Here is a 17,174-nt window from a genome sequence, read left to right as displayed (position 1 = left end):
TTTTGTAGCCTTGACAAGCATATTTTTATAATATTATGCCTCCCAAATATTTTTTAGCTCTGGGATACTTACCAGGATAGTCCTTTAATTTCACTATTATTCCTTTGCAATTGAAAAGTCATGTTCCTCATTTATTAATGGAAGATACAAAACAACTTTATGGTCATAAAAATAGATCCAGATATTGGATAGAACTGTCTTCTGCTAACTTTCCAAGAGAATACTGAGCATCTTTGAAAATTAAGCATATCTTCTTAGACTTTGAAGAGCTATGGAAAGATATGGATCTATGTTATTCCACTGAGACAACTGTGACTTTGGGCACTTGATTAGATGAGGCAGTGTTTCTAAGTCAAAGCCCAGTGTCAGGTACACTGTAGATGAGAGGCTCAAAAAAGGCTACTCCTTGCTTTCCAATCCACCTTGTTCTTGTATAAATTACAGTCCAAATAATCTTTTAGATAATAAAAAATATACATCTGCATGAAGATTTACTAGTGAAGAACTATGTATCTGGACTACATTGTTTTAGCACCGCTTTGAATAGATGATATTGAATTGTACTTGGGCATCTTTTTCTCTCCCTACACTGAGGATGTTGCCTTAAGGAAATATATTTAATATCATGATCTTATTAGAACATCATCCACTCATTTTATGAGAATACATGAGAGATGTTTCTTAGGCCTCAATGTCGGGAAAAGATGTACTTCTCATAAGCAATCAGTATTTTTAAAAAATTTTATTTTAGAGAGCTTTTGAATCTTAGAATTTATCACATTTTCCTCTTTCCCTTGGTAAGTAGGAAATTTGTGTTGAATCTGTACTCTGTACAATAGTCGTACAGTGCCTTATAGTTTGCATTTCTATGTTGAAACCTTATCTTTACTTTCATCCTCCGTCCTCTTATTTTCCCCTTCGACTTGATTTCTTACCTATTGATATTTTCAGTAAACATTACTCTGCTTAAACTGTTTATTTTTGAGCAGTGTTTCTAAAATCATAGGATCATAGTATACTAGAGCTTGAACAAATCTTACAAACAAGCATAGTTTATTGGCTAATCATTAGAAACAATTGGAGATTGTTTTTCTTGTTTGTTTGTTTTTGGTTCTGACTTCAGTTGCATAACTTAGTTAATGACTCTACTTTATTTGTGGCATGATGTCATGATTCCACCACCCAAATTTCCTCTCTTGTATGACTATTTTCCCTGAATCATCTATCTTCACTTTCATCCTTGCTTCCTCATATGAATTGATTCTAGTAATTGGAGTATATCCAATCATACGTTTCTCTTTTTGAGCAAATGTATAACATTTTGGGTATGCATAAACTGCAAAAATAAACATATCTGATTCTGTTTCTTACTTTTGAAACTCAACACTATGTTTTTAAGGTTTATCTGTGTTGCTGTGTGTCTCTATTTCATTGCTTCTGACTTCTGCTTATTATCTCATAGCATGTATCCACTGAACTCAATTTATCCTTTCCTCTAACAGTGGACACCCACAGTGCCATTAACTCCTGCTATCAAATCTTTAATGATCATCTCAGCAAATAACCTCTTATAGATTTAAGTGCAAGTTTCTGGATTATTGCCTATCAATATCTGTCATGTCTTTATTGTCACCTTGCTCTCCAAAATTTCTGTACTACCCACACTCCCAAAGCAGTTTGGGTTCCCATTTCCCCACATCCTCACCAATATTTGGAACTTTCTAATTTTATAATTTTTGTCTTTCTTCCAAGTGTAAGGTGGTGTCTTGTTTAAATTTGCTTGTTTCTGAGCTTGCTAGTAAGATTGAACATTAACTTAAATACTTAATTAGCCATATAGGTTTCTCCTTCTCTGAATTGCATATTTATATACTTTTCCCATTTAAAAATATTTTAATTATCTTTTTTGTGACTTGCAGGATTCTCTGCATCATTTTGATATTAATCCCTTTTTGAAATTTACTTGTTCCAATTTCTTCTTTGAAATAGTTGATGTATTTGAATATGACAGTTTTTTTCACATTATTGTTTTGAGTCCTAATTTATTATATCTTTCTTCCCAGCATCTTTTTCTATTAGAGGTAGATTTTTTTTTTCCCCACATTTGGAATGTAATCATCTGAAACAGAGATACAACTTTATTTATAGTAGGTTTCTGAAAGTAGTTATTAAACAATTCACCCTGCCCCTACTTGGTAATCATCTCTATCACGTATCAGGTTCCCATTGGAAAGTGTTTTCAACAAAAGAAAATTATTATTTTTATCCTCTTATACTAGATATATTTTCTTTAAGTCAACCAACCAGTTTTTGTATTAAAGGCAGTTCAGATAAACAAAGAAATATAGAAATTGTTGGTCTTTATTTCTTGATTAACAAACGGATTTTGTTATAAAATATATTCTGAATTATACCATTTTGGGTCCTGTGTCGGTCTCTGTCCTATGAAGTGTGGAACCATATGGTTGATGCACATGGAAATCACCACTTCTTCCTGACCAGCTACCAGATGTTCAGGGTTCTTTGTTCAATTACTTTTTTTTATTTATGTTATGAAACATACTGAACCAATCTTTATAGCTAAGACTATTAAGAACATTTTCAGTAAGAAATTCTGTATTATTGAGATTGCCTATAAGAATATCTGATAGAAATGATGTATTATGTATCATCTTGACCAAGGAAGTCTGGTCTGCAGATGTAGAAAAAGCACAGCTGTATGAAAGCAATTCTGTAATCAAGATTTGATGTTGGAGGTACCCATATTAACTAAAGTGGAAAGACTAAATCATGGAAGGACTTCAAATACAAATTTCCAAGTCATTTTTTATTTTTGGGCATTCAGAGTCCATGTAAGATACATTTAACTTTCAAGAAGATTTAACCCACCATAATGTATGGGCTTCCAGACTGAGAGTTAAAACAGCCTCTATTTCTGACTTTATAATGTGAAGGGAGACCAAATTCTGAACTAGGCACTATCTCTAACATATACACATAAATGATGTAGGACAGTTCTCTTTGTACATGTCATGCTTCCACATCTTTGAACCAGACTGGACTTATGTATACATAATGCAACGTCTTTCAAACTGGGGTTCTGATTATGAAAGAAATACCTGCTTTTTTATACCAGATTTGAAAAAATAAAAAGCACCTCTAATTCCAGTGCTCAAGGATTTCAATGTTTTGTTTTGTTTTGATATTTGCTTTTTATTTTATATCAAAATGCTTTCATAGTGATTGCTGAGAGTGCCAGAAACTGGCACATGCCAGAAACTGGGCCACATGACTTTCATATATTTTTTATTTGTGTATTAGTCGTTCTCACAGGGGATAGAATAGAGAGAGAACAAAGGATCACATTAAATTAGTATGTTGTGTGCAGATTCTTTTCAGGGGAAGACTATGTCCCCGTACTTCTACACATATCTGTAAACTAGCCCTCTTTCATCTGTTACTAACTGCTCCTGAAATCATTCTTCCTCCCTATTCAAATCCCTGTTGGAATTACAGAGAAACAGTGAATAACTTTTGAATGTATCCTGATTTGTATACCTGATTGTCTTGCATGTTTGTTCACTAAGAACAAATTGAAGTGTTTTTGTTTCATTGTGTTCTGAGCACTCTATTCATTATAGAATATTTGCAAGAATTAGTTTATAGATGTTTGCCCTTTAATAACTTATGATATAGTTAAAGAGTTGAAGTTTGCATAGAAAAATCATTAGAAAATAATAGAAATAACCAGCTTGTGTGCTATAAATGTGAATGCTATTGAGTTACAAAAAGAAGCGAAGGATCTTTATGGAGTGGGGCTGTAAAGAAAGTCTTCATACAGGAAATGAAAGTTTAGCTAAGCTTGGAAGGAAATTAAAAACAAAAACAAAAACAAAAACAGACTGGTAGGCAATAAGAAAGAGTACACCAAGGAAAGGTGTGCTGCAGCATTGGGGCTTCCTGCATGTGGTCCTGCCAGGTCAAGGGAAGACCTGGAAAGAGCTTCTTGGGCCTCTTTTATTTTCCCAAATCTTTCACCCTGAAGCTGCAGAACTAGCATCTCTATTTGTGGCCTGCATTGGTGCCATTTTGCCACATTATCCACAAAATGAACAAATTTCATAGGTAATCACATTGTAAATATGTAGTGAGGACCCACTGTGCCCAGACCTGGTTTCCTCTGGGTCTAGAAGATCTGTGCCCTCAGGGCTGGCCAGGGCTTTACAGCCAAGGTGGCTGCGGTTGTCTCGTCAGCCCTTTTCATTGGAGAAGATGAATATTGCTTTCTTTTTGTATTCTCAGGAAGAAGTGTTCCTGCATTCTGTGAGTCCTTTTTATGCTATTACCATAAGGTCTGCAGCCACATGCAAACACATATAACTTTGTTTTTTGCTATAGAAGTGTATATAGAAGAAGGAAAGTTAACTGCTCAGCACCTGCTATGGATATCACTGTGCAAAATCTTTTGACCTGCATTATTTTATTTCCACTTTACAACAGCACATCAAGTTACATTAGCATTATTATCTCCATTTTTATGAAGTCAGAAAAAAATACATTATTGTCCTAGATCACAGAATTAGTAAATGATGGTCCCAATATTTGAATTCAGCTCTGCCTATTTTCAAATCTCCTACTCACTTGAAAAACTATTGGCAATAAAATATGAGCTATTCAATGACAAGGGTATTGTGTACTTCTTACCCTGAATTGTAATTATTTATTTATTTATAGATTATAATGTTACAAATGAAAAATGAAGACACTTAAGCACTGACGCTGTATGAAAGCTTAATATTTACTGGGTTCTGAGGTCCTTCAGTGCAGAAGCTGGGTTCTACATGTTTGTTTTTTAATCTCTATTGACTGTATAGTTTTGTAGAAATGCAACGAATGCTCACTCAATTAATTGTTGTGTGTGTGTGTATATATATATATATTTTTTTTTTCTTTTTTTTTTTTTTTTGGTAAGGAGAGAGTGAAGGTAGTAGGCCAGCTCTCTAATCAGAGTCCTTGTGGAAGCTTTGGTCACTATTGTCTGATGGTTCTAAGAATCCCTGCAATAACCTGGGGAATGGCACTTGTCTAGTCATTGAGGAACAGACATCAAAAAATAAGTCTGACAAATCTTCATTTTCACTCTAACTTTGAGTGGATTTTTTTCCTAATGATTAATTAAATCATTAGGAAGAAAGCTCTCTGACTTTGCTCTTAACAGTATGGCTATGAAATGATCTTAAACGTGTGCAACAAGCTAGACACATACACCCACCCAGGATAAACTGATTTAACGATTTAGCGTCTTTGTATATGTGTCATTATGTGACAATGAAAAGGCAAATACTCAAGAGAGTGAAAAGGGTTTCGTGTTGGCTTTCGGTTTCTCTCCTGGATAATATCCCAATTCCATTTACTTTATTGTTGCAGGTGAATACAGATGACAGAGTGGTTAAGATGGACCTTGGTTTACTTTTCCTAAGCGTTCGCAAAACGGATGCCGGGACCTATTTTTGCCAGACAGTCGAGCATGGTTTTGTCCATACTGTCCGTAAAATCACCTTGGAGGTGGTGGAAGAGGAGAGAGTAGAGGAAATGTTTAACAGAGACTTCGAGGAGGATGCGCCTCGCAAGATGCCTTGTCCTGCCCAGAGCAGCAGCCCGCAAGGGGTCAAGCCGTGGTACAAGGAATTCTTGCAGCTGATCGGTTATAGCAACTTCCAGAGGGTGGAAGAGTACTGTGAAAAGGTTTGGTGCACAGAGAAGAAGCGGAGGAAGCTGAAAATGTCGCCCTCCAAGTGGAAGTACGCCAACCCGCAGGAAAAGAAGCTCCGTTCCAAATCTGAGCACTATCGGCTGCCCAGGCACACGCTGGACTCCTGAGAGGATGAAACCATCTATTGGCTTTGAAGAGTTTATATTTGGAACCTAAAAAATATAAGAAATCATCCAACTTTTTGAATTCCTTAAAATAGATTTCTGTAGTACAGGAATGGCTTTAAAGGTGTTATAAATTATTCCACATACTTATTTGACTGGCAAAACATCACATAAAATAACTAATTTCTTTGGTGTGTATTGCTTAAATGGTTTCACAATATATTTATCAAAGATGACTCTAGCTGTAGTTTTGAGTACATTGGCTGCCTTTCCAAGGTCATTATTATTTTACCCTAGGAAGACTTCAGACTACTGGAATATTGAAGAAAATTTAGAGAAATTTGTAATCACAGAAAATATAAACATAGACTTTAATTTTTCTGAATTTTTCCTGTCCTCTATGTTGTAAAATAGGCAAAACATCAGTTATATGAACGTTCTCATGTGAACTGTCTGTATTTTTTAATGATCATTGCGTTAGTGTTGTCTAAGTTATGAGTTTTACGAAGCAGGTGTATTGTGATTGTTGTAAACCATGAAAGGACAATTGTGGTCACTCTGAGGCTGTGCCCTTCATAAAACATTCACTAAACCACATTGATAATATTTTTATTTCACAGATGAAAATATGCTATTTAAGTTTCACTCCAATGTGGAAAGAATGAAGCTAAGGTAATTTTTCAGTAAGATATCAAAGAATGTCAAGACAATGGAATTCTAGTTGAACCACTTTATTGAAAAGATTTTTTTGCTGCCCTCTTGTGGTAGAAACGGTATTCTCATACGTATTTTTTAACTGCAGGTATCTAATACAGAGTTGAAAGCAGTTTTTCAATAAATACATCTAGACCATTTTCAGAAACTAACTGGAATAAGAAATCTGTTGATGTGTATATGTATTCTTTTAATAAGGAGATAATAATTTTATGGATAATTTATTATCTCACAACTCAAAAATGAAGAAATATTGCATCACTGAAGCTCTATTAAAACTTAAACTTTAAGCCTTCTAAATAATCCTTCCTGAAATCTAAAAGATATTACAGAAACACGTATTTCATTTGTGCAAAAATATTTAACAATTTTCTGTCACAAATCAAATTCTTTTCTTTCCTTTATATTAACAAATAGGAAATTAGTTTCATGAATTCAGTTAACTACAAAGATATTCAGAGCATTTTTACTTATCTCTTACAAATATTACATTTTTAAAAAATATTTGAGGATGTTTATTTCCTGAATTCTTTCCTTATACTGTAAATATTGAGCAGTTACCTTTTCAAAATATGAAATTTTGTTATGTTTTCTTTACATAAAACTTAAAAGCAGATGGATTGTACATAAAACAACTATGAATAATTATTTTAAATGTTAATTTTAAATAATATTCATTACAGTTTTCAAAGTTAGCTTATAGGCTAGATAAAAAGAAAGCTAATATGTTGATACTTGTAGTGGCTTGTAATTCCATTCTAAAATTAAGAGATACATAAATGTTTTTTAAAAGTTTAAAATGTTCATTCAAGTAAGACTCTTAGCTCCGAAAGTTCTCAAGAATACAAATATATTGAAAATGATCATCCTCTGAAAAATCCACTTGCTGTTTACCCAAGATCCACTGGAGGTCATTGCTGCTCACCCATACTACCTGAAAAATTGGAAGTTATAAAAACCCATTTTTCAGGGAAAGAAACTGTCCAGTTTGAAGGAACAAACCATAAACAGTTCACAGGTTCTTAGCAAAGTTTGTCTGAAATACCCAAAGTGAACAGATAAGTCAATAAAACACAATTCATCCAAAATATTTTCCTGTTAACATGGGGGAAGGAAAAGCAGGATTTTCTCCTGTATCAGAATTTTTAAAATGTAAGACACATATGGCATAAAGAGTTATTTTAATCTAAAACAGAGATGTTATAAATAGCTTTCATTTTAATCCCAATAACATATGAGCATTTAATAACAGTAGCAATGATACCACTTTTGAACTAAAATATTTGGTAACTGAAGTGATAAGCCTGAGGAAAAATAACTTTTCTATTATATGAATCTTAAAAATCAAACTCATATTAAACACACATACCATATTTTTCAAAAAATGGTAAAATTGATTCTGGGGGGGGAAAAACCTGAAAAGGCTTATGAAAATGCTGATTTGAAAGAAGTCCAAGTGCCACAATTTAAGAGGAACACTAAATTATATATTAACTTGTTACCTGCCTGTTAATGGTAGTAAGAGAACTGGGAAAGTAGAAAGGGGGAAAAAGATAGAGATCAGGCAGTTTCCAGGGCTCAGTCCCACAGTGTTCATTTCGGTTCTCTCTGTCTCTCTCCACACACACAGACACATTTTAAGATAAATCTTCATTGCACTCAAACAAACAAAACCGAAAACACCCAACTTCTTATGTTGCTCTTTTTTCTTGAGAAATTGAAACCGCAAAAACTTATTCAGTGTTTATTCTGTCTGGAGTTAGAACTCAAATTCAGAATCTCCTTTGAGAAGTTCTCAGCCTTACAAAATTGCAAATGAATTCATCAGATTACTCCCCTTCCCCTTGAACCCTCGGCCCCCAAATCTTTTCCGCAGACATAATCTTGGTGAAGTAGAGAAAACATGTATCCTAGAAATATACAGCTGAGACACACACACACACCCTAGTCTGGAAAAGGCACCTCCCTGTAGTGTCAGGGTTCTGCTTCTTCAGATTTCTACACAGTTCTCTGTTAGAGGAGAGGAACCGTGAATGGATTGAGCCTTACACAAAACAAGGAATGCCTCCTCCTTTAGCTCTAGGTGACCTGGCGGTCAGCTGAGGGAGAATCGGATTTGTCAGCAAGGAGGTTCACAACTTGGAGGAATTTGACTTGATGATTCATGAGGTCTCTTCTGTGTCTAACATTCAACTTTTCTAAGTTTCTTCTTTTGTGTTTATTACCAGCCATTTCAGTGCAGACTATGCCCTGGAGAAACAGGGATTAAAAATAGAAATAAACACTCTAGAAAAATGGCTACAGATCTTTGCTGTTTAGTAAATGGCGATTCTGTGTATTTTGGAGTTTTCTCCTTTTCAAAATTAAATATTTAAGATGTTTTTATTGAGTTTAATATTTGCTATAGGGTGTAGGGCTTTGTAAATCTTTGTAGTGATTAAGAACGTTTGTAAAAATTGTAAAATATAATAAATTGTTTTGAGTGTTGGTGTTTAGCATGAAAGAAACACAGCAGCTATTGTCCTAAAAAACGAATTGCCTTGTGACATATTTAACCTAAAAATATATTGAAAAAAGTACTTAGTATTGTATAGATATTTGAGCTCCTAGGATAAAGTGTCACAGTTATGACAATACAGAGTTATTCTTTCTTCATATAGCGGAATATCACATTGATTTACTTTTCCAAAACAACTGTCTCATTTTCCAGGCCAATAAACTGTTGCATTTGAAGCAGACCTAAATAACAGATTTTTCACAGACACTCTTTTGATTGTAGCAATGTTATTTAAACTGGGATGTTTATTTTATTTTTTTTCTTGGGTGGATAGCTTTATATTTTGATTTTTGTTAAGAATTGAATGTGTTCTGTTTGAAAATGTTTAAATGATTTAGTTATAAGCTTGAGTGCTTTCTGTATGGCATCCTTTTATTTGCTTGGCTGGATCCTTAACAGCATGTGCCATATTATTTCTTTTCACAGATTTTAAGCCTTGGGACTTAGTATCATCTGGTGGGAAGCTGCCAAGACCATTGACAATGTGTCTTTATAACATGGATCTTCCACCATGCACTGCATAATTTGTCTGTACTATTCCATACAATTTCTCTTTAGTTTAGTTCAGAAGAAAAAGTAATAAATATTTGCTAAACCCTTAAGTGCTGTTTGAAAATTGCTTTCTAAATTTTTGTCAGTTGAACTCAAGTTTCATACAATGTCAAGATAAAATGCAAACATAAGATACCAAACTAGCATGCTTTTTTTAAGAGTTGGGAAAGAATTCAATTTTATTTCCTAGGAAATTCATGAGTCAACATTCCTAAGGAGGGAAAAGTTCATTAATCTTATTACCTTGCAGCAATTTCTATTTATGATTCTTGACACTTCTCATCAAGATGACATTGAAAAGCCAGGCTTTGATTCAGAGGAACTGCAATAATATAGCAATGATAGGTGATATGTGAGAAGAAAAAGTTTTTTAAAAAAAAAAAAGACAAAGATTAACATCTCCGTGAGCCAGAACACAAATACAAACCAGTGACTGGGGATAATGCCATATTTCTACTGGGTGCAGGCCCAGCAAAAGGCAGTGGTAGCAGGAACTCCGGGTCCTATACAGTGAAAGGAACACACATAATGCATGCCAGGTGAGGCATTTGAGCTGGTTCACAGCTTGGAGACTGCAGAGGCATGAAGTTCAGGTGCCTTTTATTGGGACTTTGGCATATGAACCCGCATGCCTTGGAAGACCTAGTAATAGACATGTCTGATCTGAAACATAACACAGCCTCACTCTCTTTCCCAACTTAACTGGGTCTAAAGCATCTAGATCCTCACCCCCTACCCCATCACCCTCCTTACCCTATTTTCCATATTTATCTGTATTTTCTTTAGCATCCCAAACTATCTAACCTAAGGCCTTACCCCCTGCTACTTCTGATTTCCTGGAATGCTTTCAGTACCCTCAAACTCTCCTAATTCCCAAGATGAGTCAGGAGACCTGACTCTGGGGCCTCATAGTTCACTGATGTCAGCCTTTCCATAGCTTTTTTAGCCCTGTATTGTGACTGCTGCTTTTTGGAAAGTTTCTTGTGGGCAGGCAAATGTATTGTGTTCACCTTTGTCCCTGGCATCGAATACTAATAACTGGTAACGGACACTAGATATATATTATGGCACGAGTGAATGAACTGAACCCATTAGGTCATGACTGTCCTGAAGCAATTCGTATACTTCTTAAAATTGTATCCAAACTTCATTCTGAAGAGAAAGCCATACTTTTTAACAAATTTACCTCGATCCAAAGGTAAAGGACAATTTCTCTCAAGGTACCGGTCAGGTTATAGATTAGCAAACAAAATCAATGACATTAAATGATTTTTTAAGGGTAAAATGGAGATGCAGAATGACAAGAGACTCCAGATCATCAGACTCTGCATACTCTTTTAAAGGATACTGTTTTAGTTTCCTGGACTGCTCATGCAAATACCATTAAATGATTCGGATTAAACAATGGGAATTTATTTGCTAACAGTTTTGAGGCTGGAAAAAAACTCCAAATAAAGGTGTCATCAAGGTGAGTCTTTCTTTCCAAAGTCTGTCGCATTCTGGGGCTGGCTGCCTGTGATCCTGGGGTCCTTAGTTTGCTACAAGGCAGGGCACATGGCAGCCTCTCCTGGTCTCTCTCTTCTCTTCTGGGTTTTGTTGATGTTCAGCTTCTCCCTCTGTGAGTTTCTCTCTGTGTGTCTGAAATTCATTCCTCTTATAAAGAACTCCAGTAATAGGATTAAGACCCATCCTGAATGAGATTGGTCACACCTTAACTGAAGTAGCCTCATCAAGAGGTCCTACTTACAATGGGTTCACACCCACAAGAATGGATTAAATTTAAGAACATATTCTTCTGGGGAGAATACAGCTTCAAACCACCACAGACACAATGTGCCTCTTCGAAAATAAAATTTAACATAAAAGGTTTTTATATATCTGGAAAGGGCACTGAAGTGTAACTATAATAAGAATAAAAATTAGTATTTGTTGTAGTTCTGGATATAATGTAGCTTTCTGTCCCTCAAGCCCAAGGTGAAGATAAAAAGTTTGCTGCTTTGGCTGATGAATGAATGACTAATGAATGAACAAGCCAGTTAGTAAGAGAATAGCATCCTTTAGGCTCGAGGAAGAAAATATCAAAAAAAAAAAAATTAATAAAATAACTTTTTTTTCCCTTTGTGACTAGAAACACCATTGCTGTGACCCAGCAACATTGACTCAGGTAGTTTTCGTCCTTCCTCTCTGCTATTCTGGGCATTTATTTTGTCTTCAGATACCTCAGATACCTACCTCAGATGTAGGTATCATGTTTTCATGCAAACAGGGTCAAAAGACAGTACCCAAGAGCAGATTATCCTCTCCTCTCCTACCTCAAATCCCCCAGAAGACTTCCATACAAGGATTGAGTCAACATCCATACCAGGGAAGTTGGAAAGGTATTTTCTGACCCTATAATAAGAGACAAGAATGCCCAGTACACAAGAGAGTGGGAGAGGCAGCTTTTGGGTTGAGAAACAGCAGGGTCTGTACAGATACAATCTACTGAAGAAACAGAATGAAAACTAAAATTATAAATTAAAATAACTAATACTGGTATTGGTCAGTAAAAATCTCATGTATTGTCCTGAAGTAGTAATTTAGGGAATTGACTCACTAATTAAAAGTCCAAATTTTGGTAAGACATTATTCTCAGTCAATGTAAAACACACACACACACACATACGAAACAAAACAAAACAACAACAAAAAACAGCTATTTTGTTAGTAAATTCTACATATTTGAAATTCTGCTTCCATTAGCCATGAATAAAGCTTCATTGAACATACTAGAAGAAAAAAGAGAAGACTATTGAAACTAAAAAGTATTCAGAATTTTTATTTTATAAGAGAAAAAAGACAGCATTTTTTTTTTCTTCCCATGCAATGCCTGAGGAACAGATGGCAGAAGTAGAGACACTTTCAGAGCGCTCAGAATGTCTACTTCTATTCAGCTTTGCCACTGTTCATGTTAGGAAATTTAGTCTCATGGACTATAAAGTAAAACCTCCAGGAGTGTGTGTGAAAGGTCTCCTGGCCTGGGCCAGCAAATCAGGGCCGTAGTTCTCATTTTTATAGGTAACTTGGAAACCCCACTTTGTTTCTCTGGCTTCAGCTTCCAAATATGTAAAATGAGGTGGTTAGACGATATGATTTTGGAATACTTACCAATTATAACATTGTCTGATCCTATAAACTGGAATTTCAATTAAAAGACCAAGTATCTTCTGGAGAAAAGTCAAGCACTTTAGCATGTTAGGGACAACTTCACATATTTAAAGTATCCATTTTGATGAGTTTTGAGAAACCACCATAATCAAGACAATGAACATATCCATTAACCCCACAAATTTTCTCATGTCCCTTTTTATTAATTCCTCCTTCCTCTTCTCTCACCCAGGTAACCACTCATCAGTTTTCTGACAAAAATTTAGTTTGAATTTCCTAAAATTCAATAAAAATGGAATCATACAGTATGCCCTCTATTTGTCTGGCTTCTTTCACTCAATATACTTAGCTTAAGATTCATCTAAGTTGTTGTACATAACAATAGTTTGTTCCTTTTTATTGCTGATTAGTATCTCACTATAACTGATGCACCAAACTTTGTTTACCCTTTCACCTGTTGATGGACATTTTGGTTGTTTCCAGCTTTTGGCTATTACAAATAAAGTCACTCTGAATATTCATGAACAAGTCTTTATATGGCTATATGGGTTCATTTCTCTTAGGTAAATATCTAGAAGTGGAATTTCTGATTTGCATAGCAAGTTTATACTTCACTTTTAAGGAAACTGCCAAATTGTTTCCCAAAGTGGCTGTATCATTTTATATATCCACCAGCAGTGTCTGAGAGTTCCATTTCCTCCATATCCTCACCAGCATTTGATATGGTCAGTCTTTTTAATTTTAACCTTTCTAGTAGGTGGCCGGTGGTATCTCATTGTGGTTTTAATTTGCATTTCCCTAATGACTAATGATGCTTAAAATATCTTTTCATTTGCTTATTTGTTATCCATATACCTTCTCTAGGGTTGTCTGTTCAAAATTTTGCCGAATTTATTGGGATGTTTGTCTTCTAATAATTAAGTTGCAAGAGTTCTTTGTATATTTTAGATATAAGCCCTCTGTTAGATATACTTTTTTTCTTTTTTCTTTTTTTAATAATTCAATTTTATTGAGATATATTCACATACCATACAGTCATACAAAGCATACAATCAATTGTTCACAGTACCACCATATAGTTGTGCATCCATCACTAAAATTAATTTTTGAACATTTTCATTACCACACTGTTCTAGTTTGCTAATGCTGCCAGGATGCAAAACACCAGAAATGGATCGGCTTTTATAAAGGGGATTTATTTGGTTACAATGTTACAGTCTTAGGCCATGAAGTGTCCAAGGCAATGCATCAACAATTGGGTACCTTCACTGGAGGATGGCCAATGGTGTCCAGAAAACCCCTGTTAGCTGGGAAGGCATGTGGCTGGCATCTGCTCCAAGTTCTGGTTTCAAAATGGCTTTCTCCCAGGATGTTCCTCTCTAGGCCACAGCTCCTCTTCAAAATGTCACTCTCAGTTGCTGTTGGGGCATTTGTCCTCTCTTAGCTTCTCTGGAGCAAAAGTCTGCTTTCAAAGGCTATCTCCACAATGTCTCTGTAAACTGCAGTTCCTCTCTCTGTTACAGTGTATTTTTCAAAGTGTCCCTCTTGGCTGTAGAGCCTCTTCAAAATTCACTCACAGCTGCACTGAGTTCCTTCTGATTGCCAGCTCATTTATATGGCTCCACTGATCAAGGCCCACCCTGAATGGGTGGGGCCATGTTTCCATGGAAATATCTCATCAGAGTTATCACCTACAGTTGGGTGGGGCACATTTCCTTGCAAACAACCCAATCCAAATGTTCTAACTTAATCCTCACTAATATATCTGCCCCACAAGATTGCATCAAAGAATATGACTTTTTCTAGGGGACATAATACATTCAAACTGGCACACACAGACACAAAAGTAATAAGAGTAAAAATTAAGGTGAAAAAGAACAAAGTAAAAAAAATCACTGGGTGCTTTTTTTGTTTGTTTTTTGCCCCCATTTTTCTACTCATCCATGTTAGAAATACTTTTTGCAAGTATTTATCCCAGTGTTTGGACTTTTCATTTTGGTAACAATGTCTTTTCAGAAGCAAAAGACAAAATTTTGCAAAAAAAGCAGAACATTTTCTATTAAGTCCAATTTATTGACATTCCAAGCTTTTTGGGTTGAATTAGGAAATTTTTGCCAAATGTAAGGTCACTAAGATTTTCTCCAATGTTTTCTTCTAGAGCTTTTAGTTTTAGTGCTTACATTTTCATCTATAACCATTTTAGATTAATTTTTGTTTACACGGTGAAGTAAGTTTCAAGGTTTTTTTCTTTGCATATAGCCATTCAATTATTCCAGGACATTCCACTGAATTGCTTTGGCACATTTTGATGAAGATAATAAGCTATAAAATATTCAGGTTGGCCGAGTCAGGCTAAACTCTTAGACTTAAATGGCTTACCTTTGCCTCAAAATGTGAACTCTCCCTGAAATATGGAAGTCTTTTACTCTAATCTTAAACATCCCATCAAATAAAGGTATCACTGATTTTTCATGTAACCTTCTTTAAAGATGTTACTAACTGTAATAGAATTGTGTGGGCTAGAATTAAAACACATTCATATCACTTAGATCAACCATCTAACAGCTAGCAGGGTCATCTGAACTGTTAGAATGACATTTTTGATTGTGGGGGGTGGGGAGAAGAAGGAGGGAAGGAAAGGGAAAGAGGTATGTGGCTTTTTTAAATGGACCTGTTTCAAGAGAAATTTCACGTTTGATTGGAAGACAAAAAGTAACAAAAGAAAAGTTTGTCTTTAGGGGCAAGCAGAAAGACCATAAGAATGAATCTGCCTTTTTACACTACTTATTTTGTCCTTTATTAGGGAAAAAGTATGAAAGTTTTAAAATGCTCTCTATAACCCCCTCGTCTCCTATTATCCTTTCCCCAACTTGCAGACACCAATGCCCTCTTCCCAATCCTCTCTGTACTGGGCAGTCTCAGTTCTCAGAAAGCAGAACCCAGGCAGTAGGGTAAAATATTTCAGACACAGCAGTTCAAAAACATTCTTGTGGACTCTCAAAGCAATCCAATAGCTGTTTACAGCATCGTTTCCTTAGGAACGGCACTTTTTTGAATTACAAAACTGGTTTGCCAAAGAATGCAACCTGTCTCTTTGGGGGTAATATCATCATAAGATGTCACTGTTCTAGCTCGCTTTGTTGCCAAAAGCAGATACCATAAAATGGGTTGGCTTTCAGTAATGGGAATTTAGTTTACAAGCTTACATTCTGAGACCAAATCATCAAACAATACCTACTGCCTGGAGACCAGCTGTCTGCGATCCTAGGCTCCCCTGTCACATGACAAGGCACACAGCAGCGTCTGCTCCTCCCTCTCATCTCTTCCGGGTCTCATTGTTTTCAGCTTCTTGCTTCTGTGGCTTTCTTTCTCTTTGTCTGACTTTCATTCTCTTATAAGGGACTCAAGTAAGAGGATGAAGACCTACTCTGAATAAGGTGGGTCACATCTTAACTCAGGATCTATTCACCAAAAGATCCTACTTACAATGAGTCCACACCCACAGGAATGGATTAACTGTATGAACATTCTTTTCTTGGGTACATACAGCTTCAAACCATCACAGTCATCCTTCTCTTTAACGATTTAATTATATGCAAAATAATCTCGGTGCAAACATTTTACTCTAACACCATCTTTTAAAACTTGAAATGTATACGTGGGTTGTCATGTTCATTATTAAATAAACTACTAAAATGCTACAGTAACTTATAAAATATAAAATACTCCCTAACACTTATGCATAAATGGAAGTTCATTGTATAATTTTTACTCTAACAGGAGTGATATTGCAGATATATTCTTGGTAGCTATCTGAAAATTAGCTTGAAGTTTATTTTTAAATGTGAGAATGTCTCATTTCTTCAGCTAATTAATTCCATTCAAAGAGGACATGCATTGGAACACTTTGAATTTATTTATTCTGGTTTGGACTGGCAGGCAAAGCATTTCCAAACAGAAGATGTTAAAATTGCATTTATTTTATATTTTATGATATAGCTCAAGATAGCAGTGAAAATACTACAGAATGTTTTCAGAGAATCCATAAATGAAAGGCTGAGGCACCACTGACTAATGATGTAAATCCATCTACAAAATGCCCCCACAGTAACAATGAGGCCAGTGCTTGCTTGACCACACAACTGACACCATAATCTACGCAAGTTGACACATGAACTTAACCATCACAGCTCCCGATCACAATCCCCCAGGCCAGAAGGGTTGAGCCTTTCTTTTTCTTACCCTACATCACATCCTCCTTCTTCATCATCAATGCCTTATGCTAACAATTTGTGGTGAATGGGAGTATATTCCCCATGCTAAAGGA

The 17,174-nt window shown here is 35.5% G+C and overlaps 1 protein-coding gene across 1 annotated transcript in view; it reads left to right on the top strand.

Moving 5' to 3' along the window:
- Positions 1-7,042, top strand: part of SEMA3E (semaphorin 3E) — a 281,726-nt gene extending 274,684 nt beyond the window's left edge. The window contains exon 17 of the mRNA XM_037836538.1: positions 5,428-7,042. Coding sequence (XP_037692466.1) covers positions 5,428-5,880 — 453 coding nt within the window. The 3' untranslated portion in view covers positions 5,881-7,042. The remainder of the gene's footprint in view (positions 1-5,427) is intronic.
- The last annotated feature ends 10,132 nt before the right edge of the window (positions 7,043-17,174 follow it).

The sequence above is a fragment of the Choloepus didactylus genome, chromosome 5 (assembly GCF_015220235.1).
Source record: "Choloepus didactylus isolate mChoDid1 chromosome 5, mChoDid1.pri, whole genome shotgun sequence".
NCBI lineage: Eukaryota > Metazoa > Chordata > Mammalia > Pilosa > Megalonychidae > Choloepus > Choloepus didactylus.
Note: the sequence above shows the minus strand (reverse complement) of the source record. Positions and strands in the feature narration are given on the sequence as shown.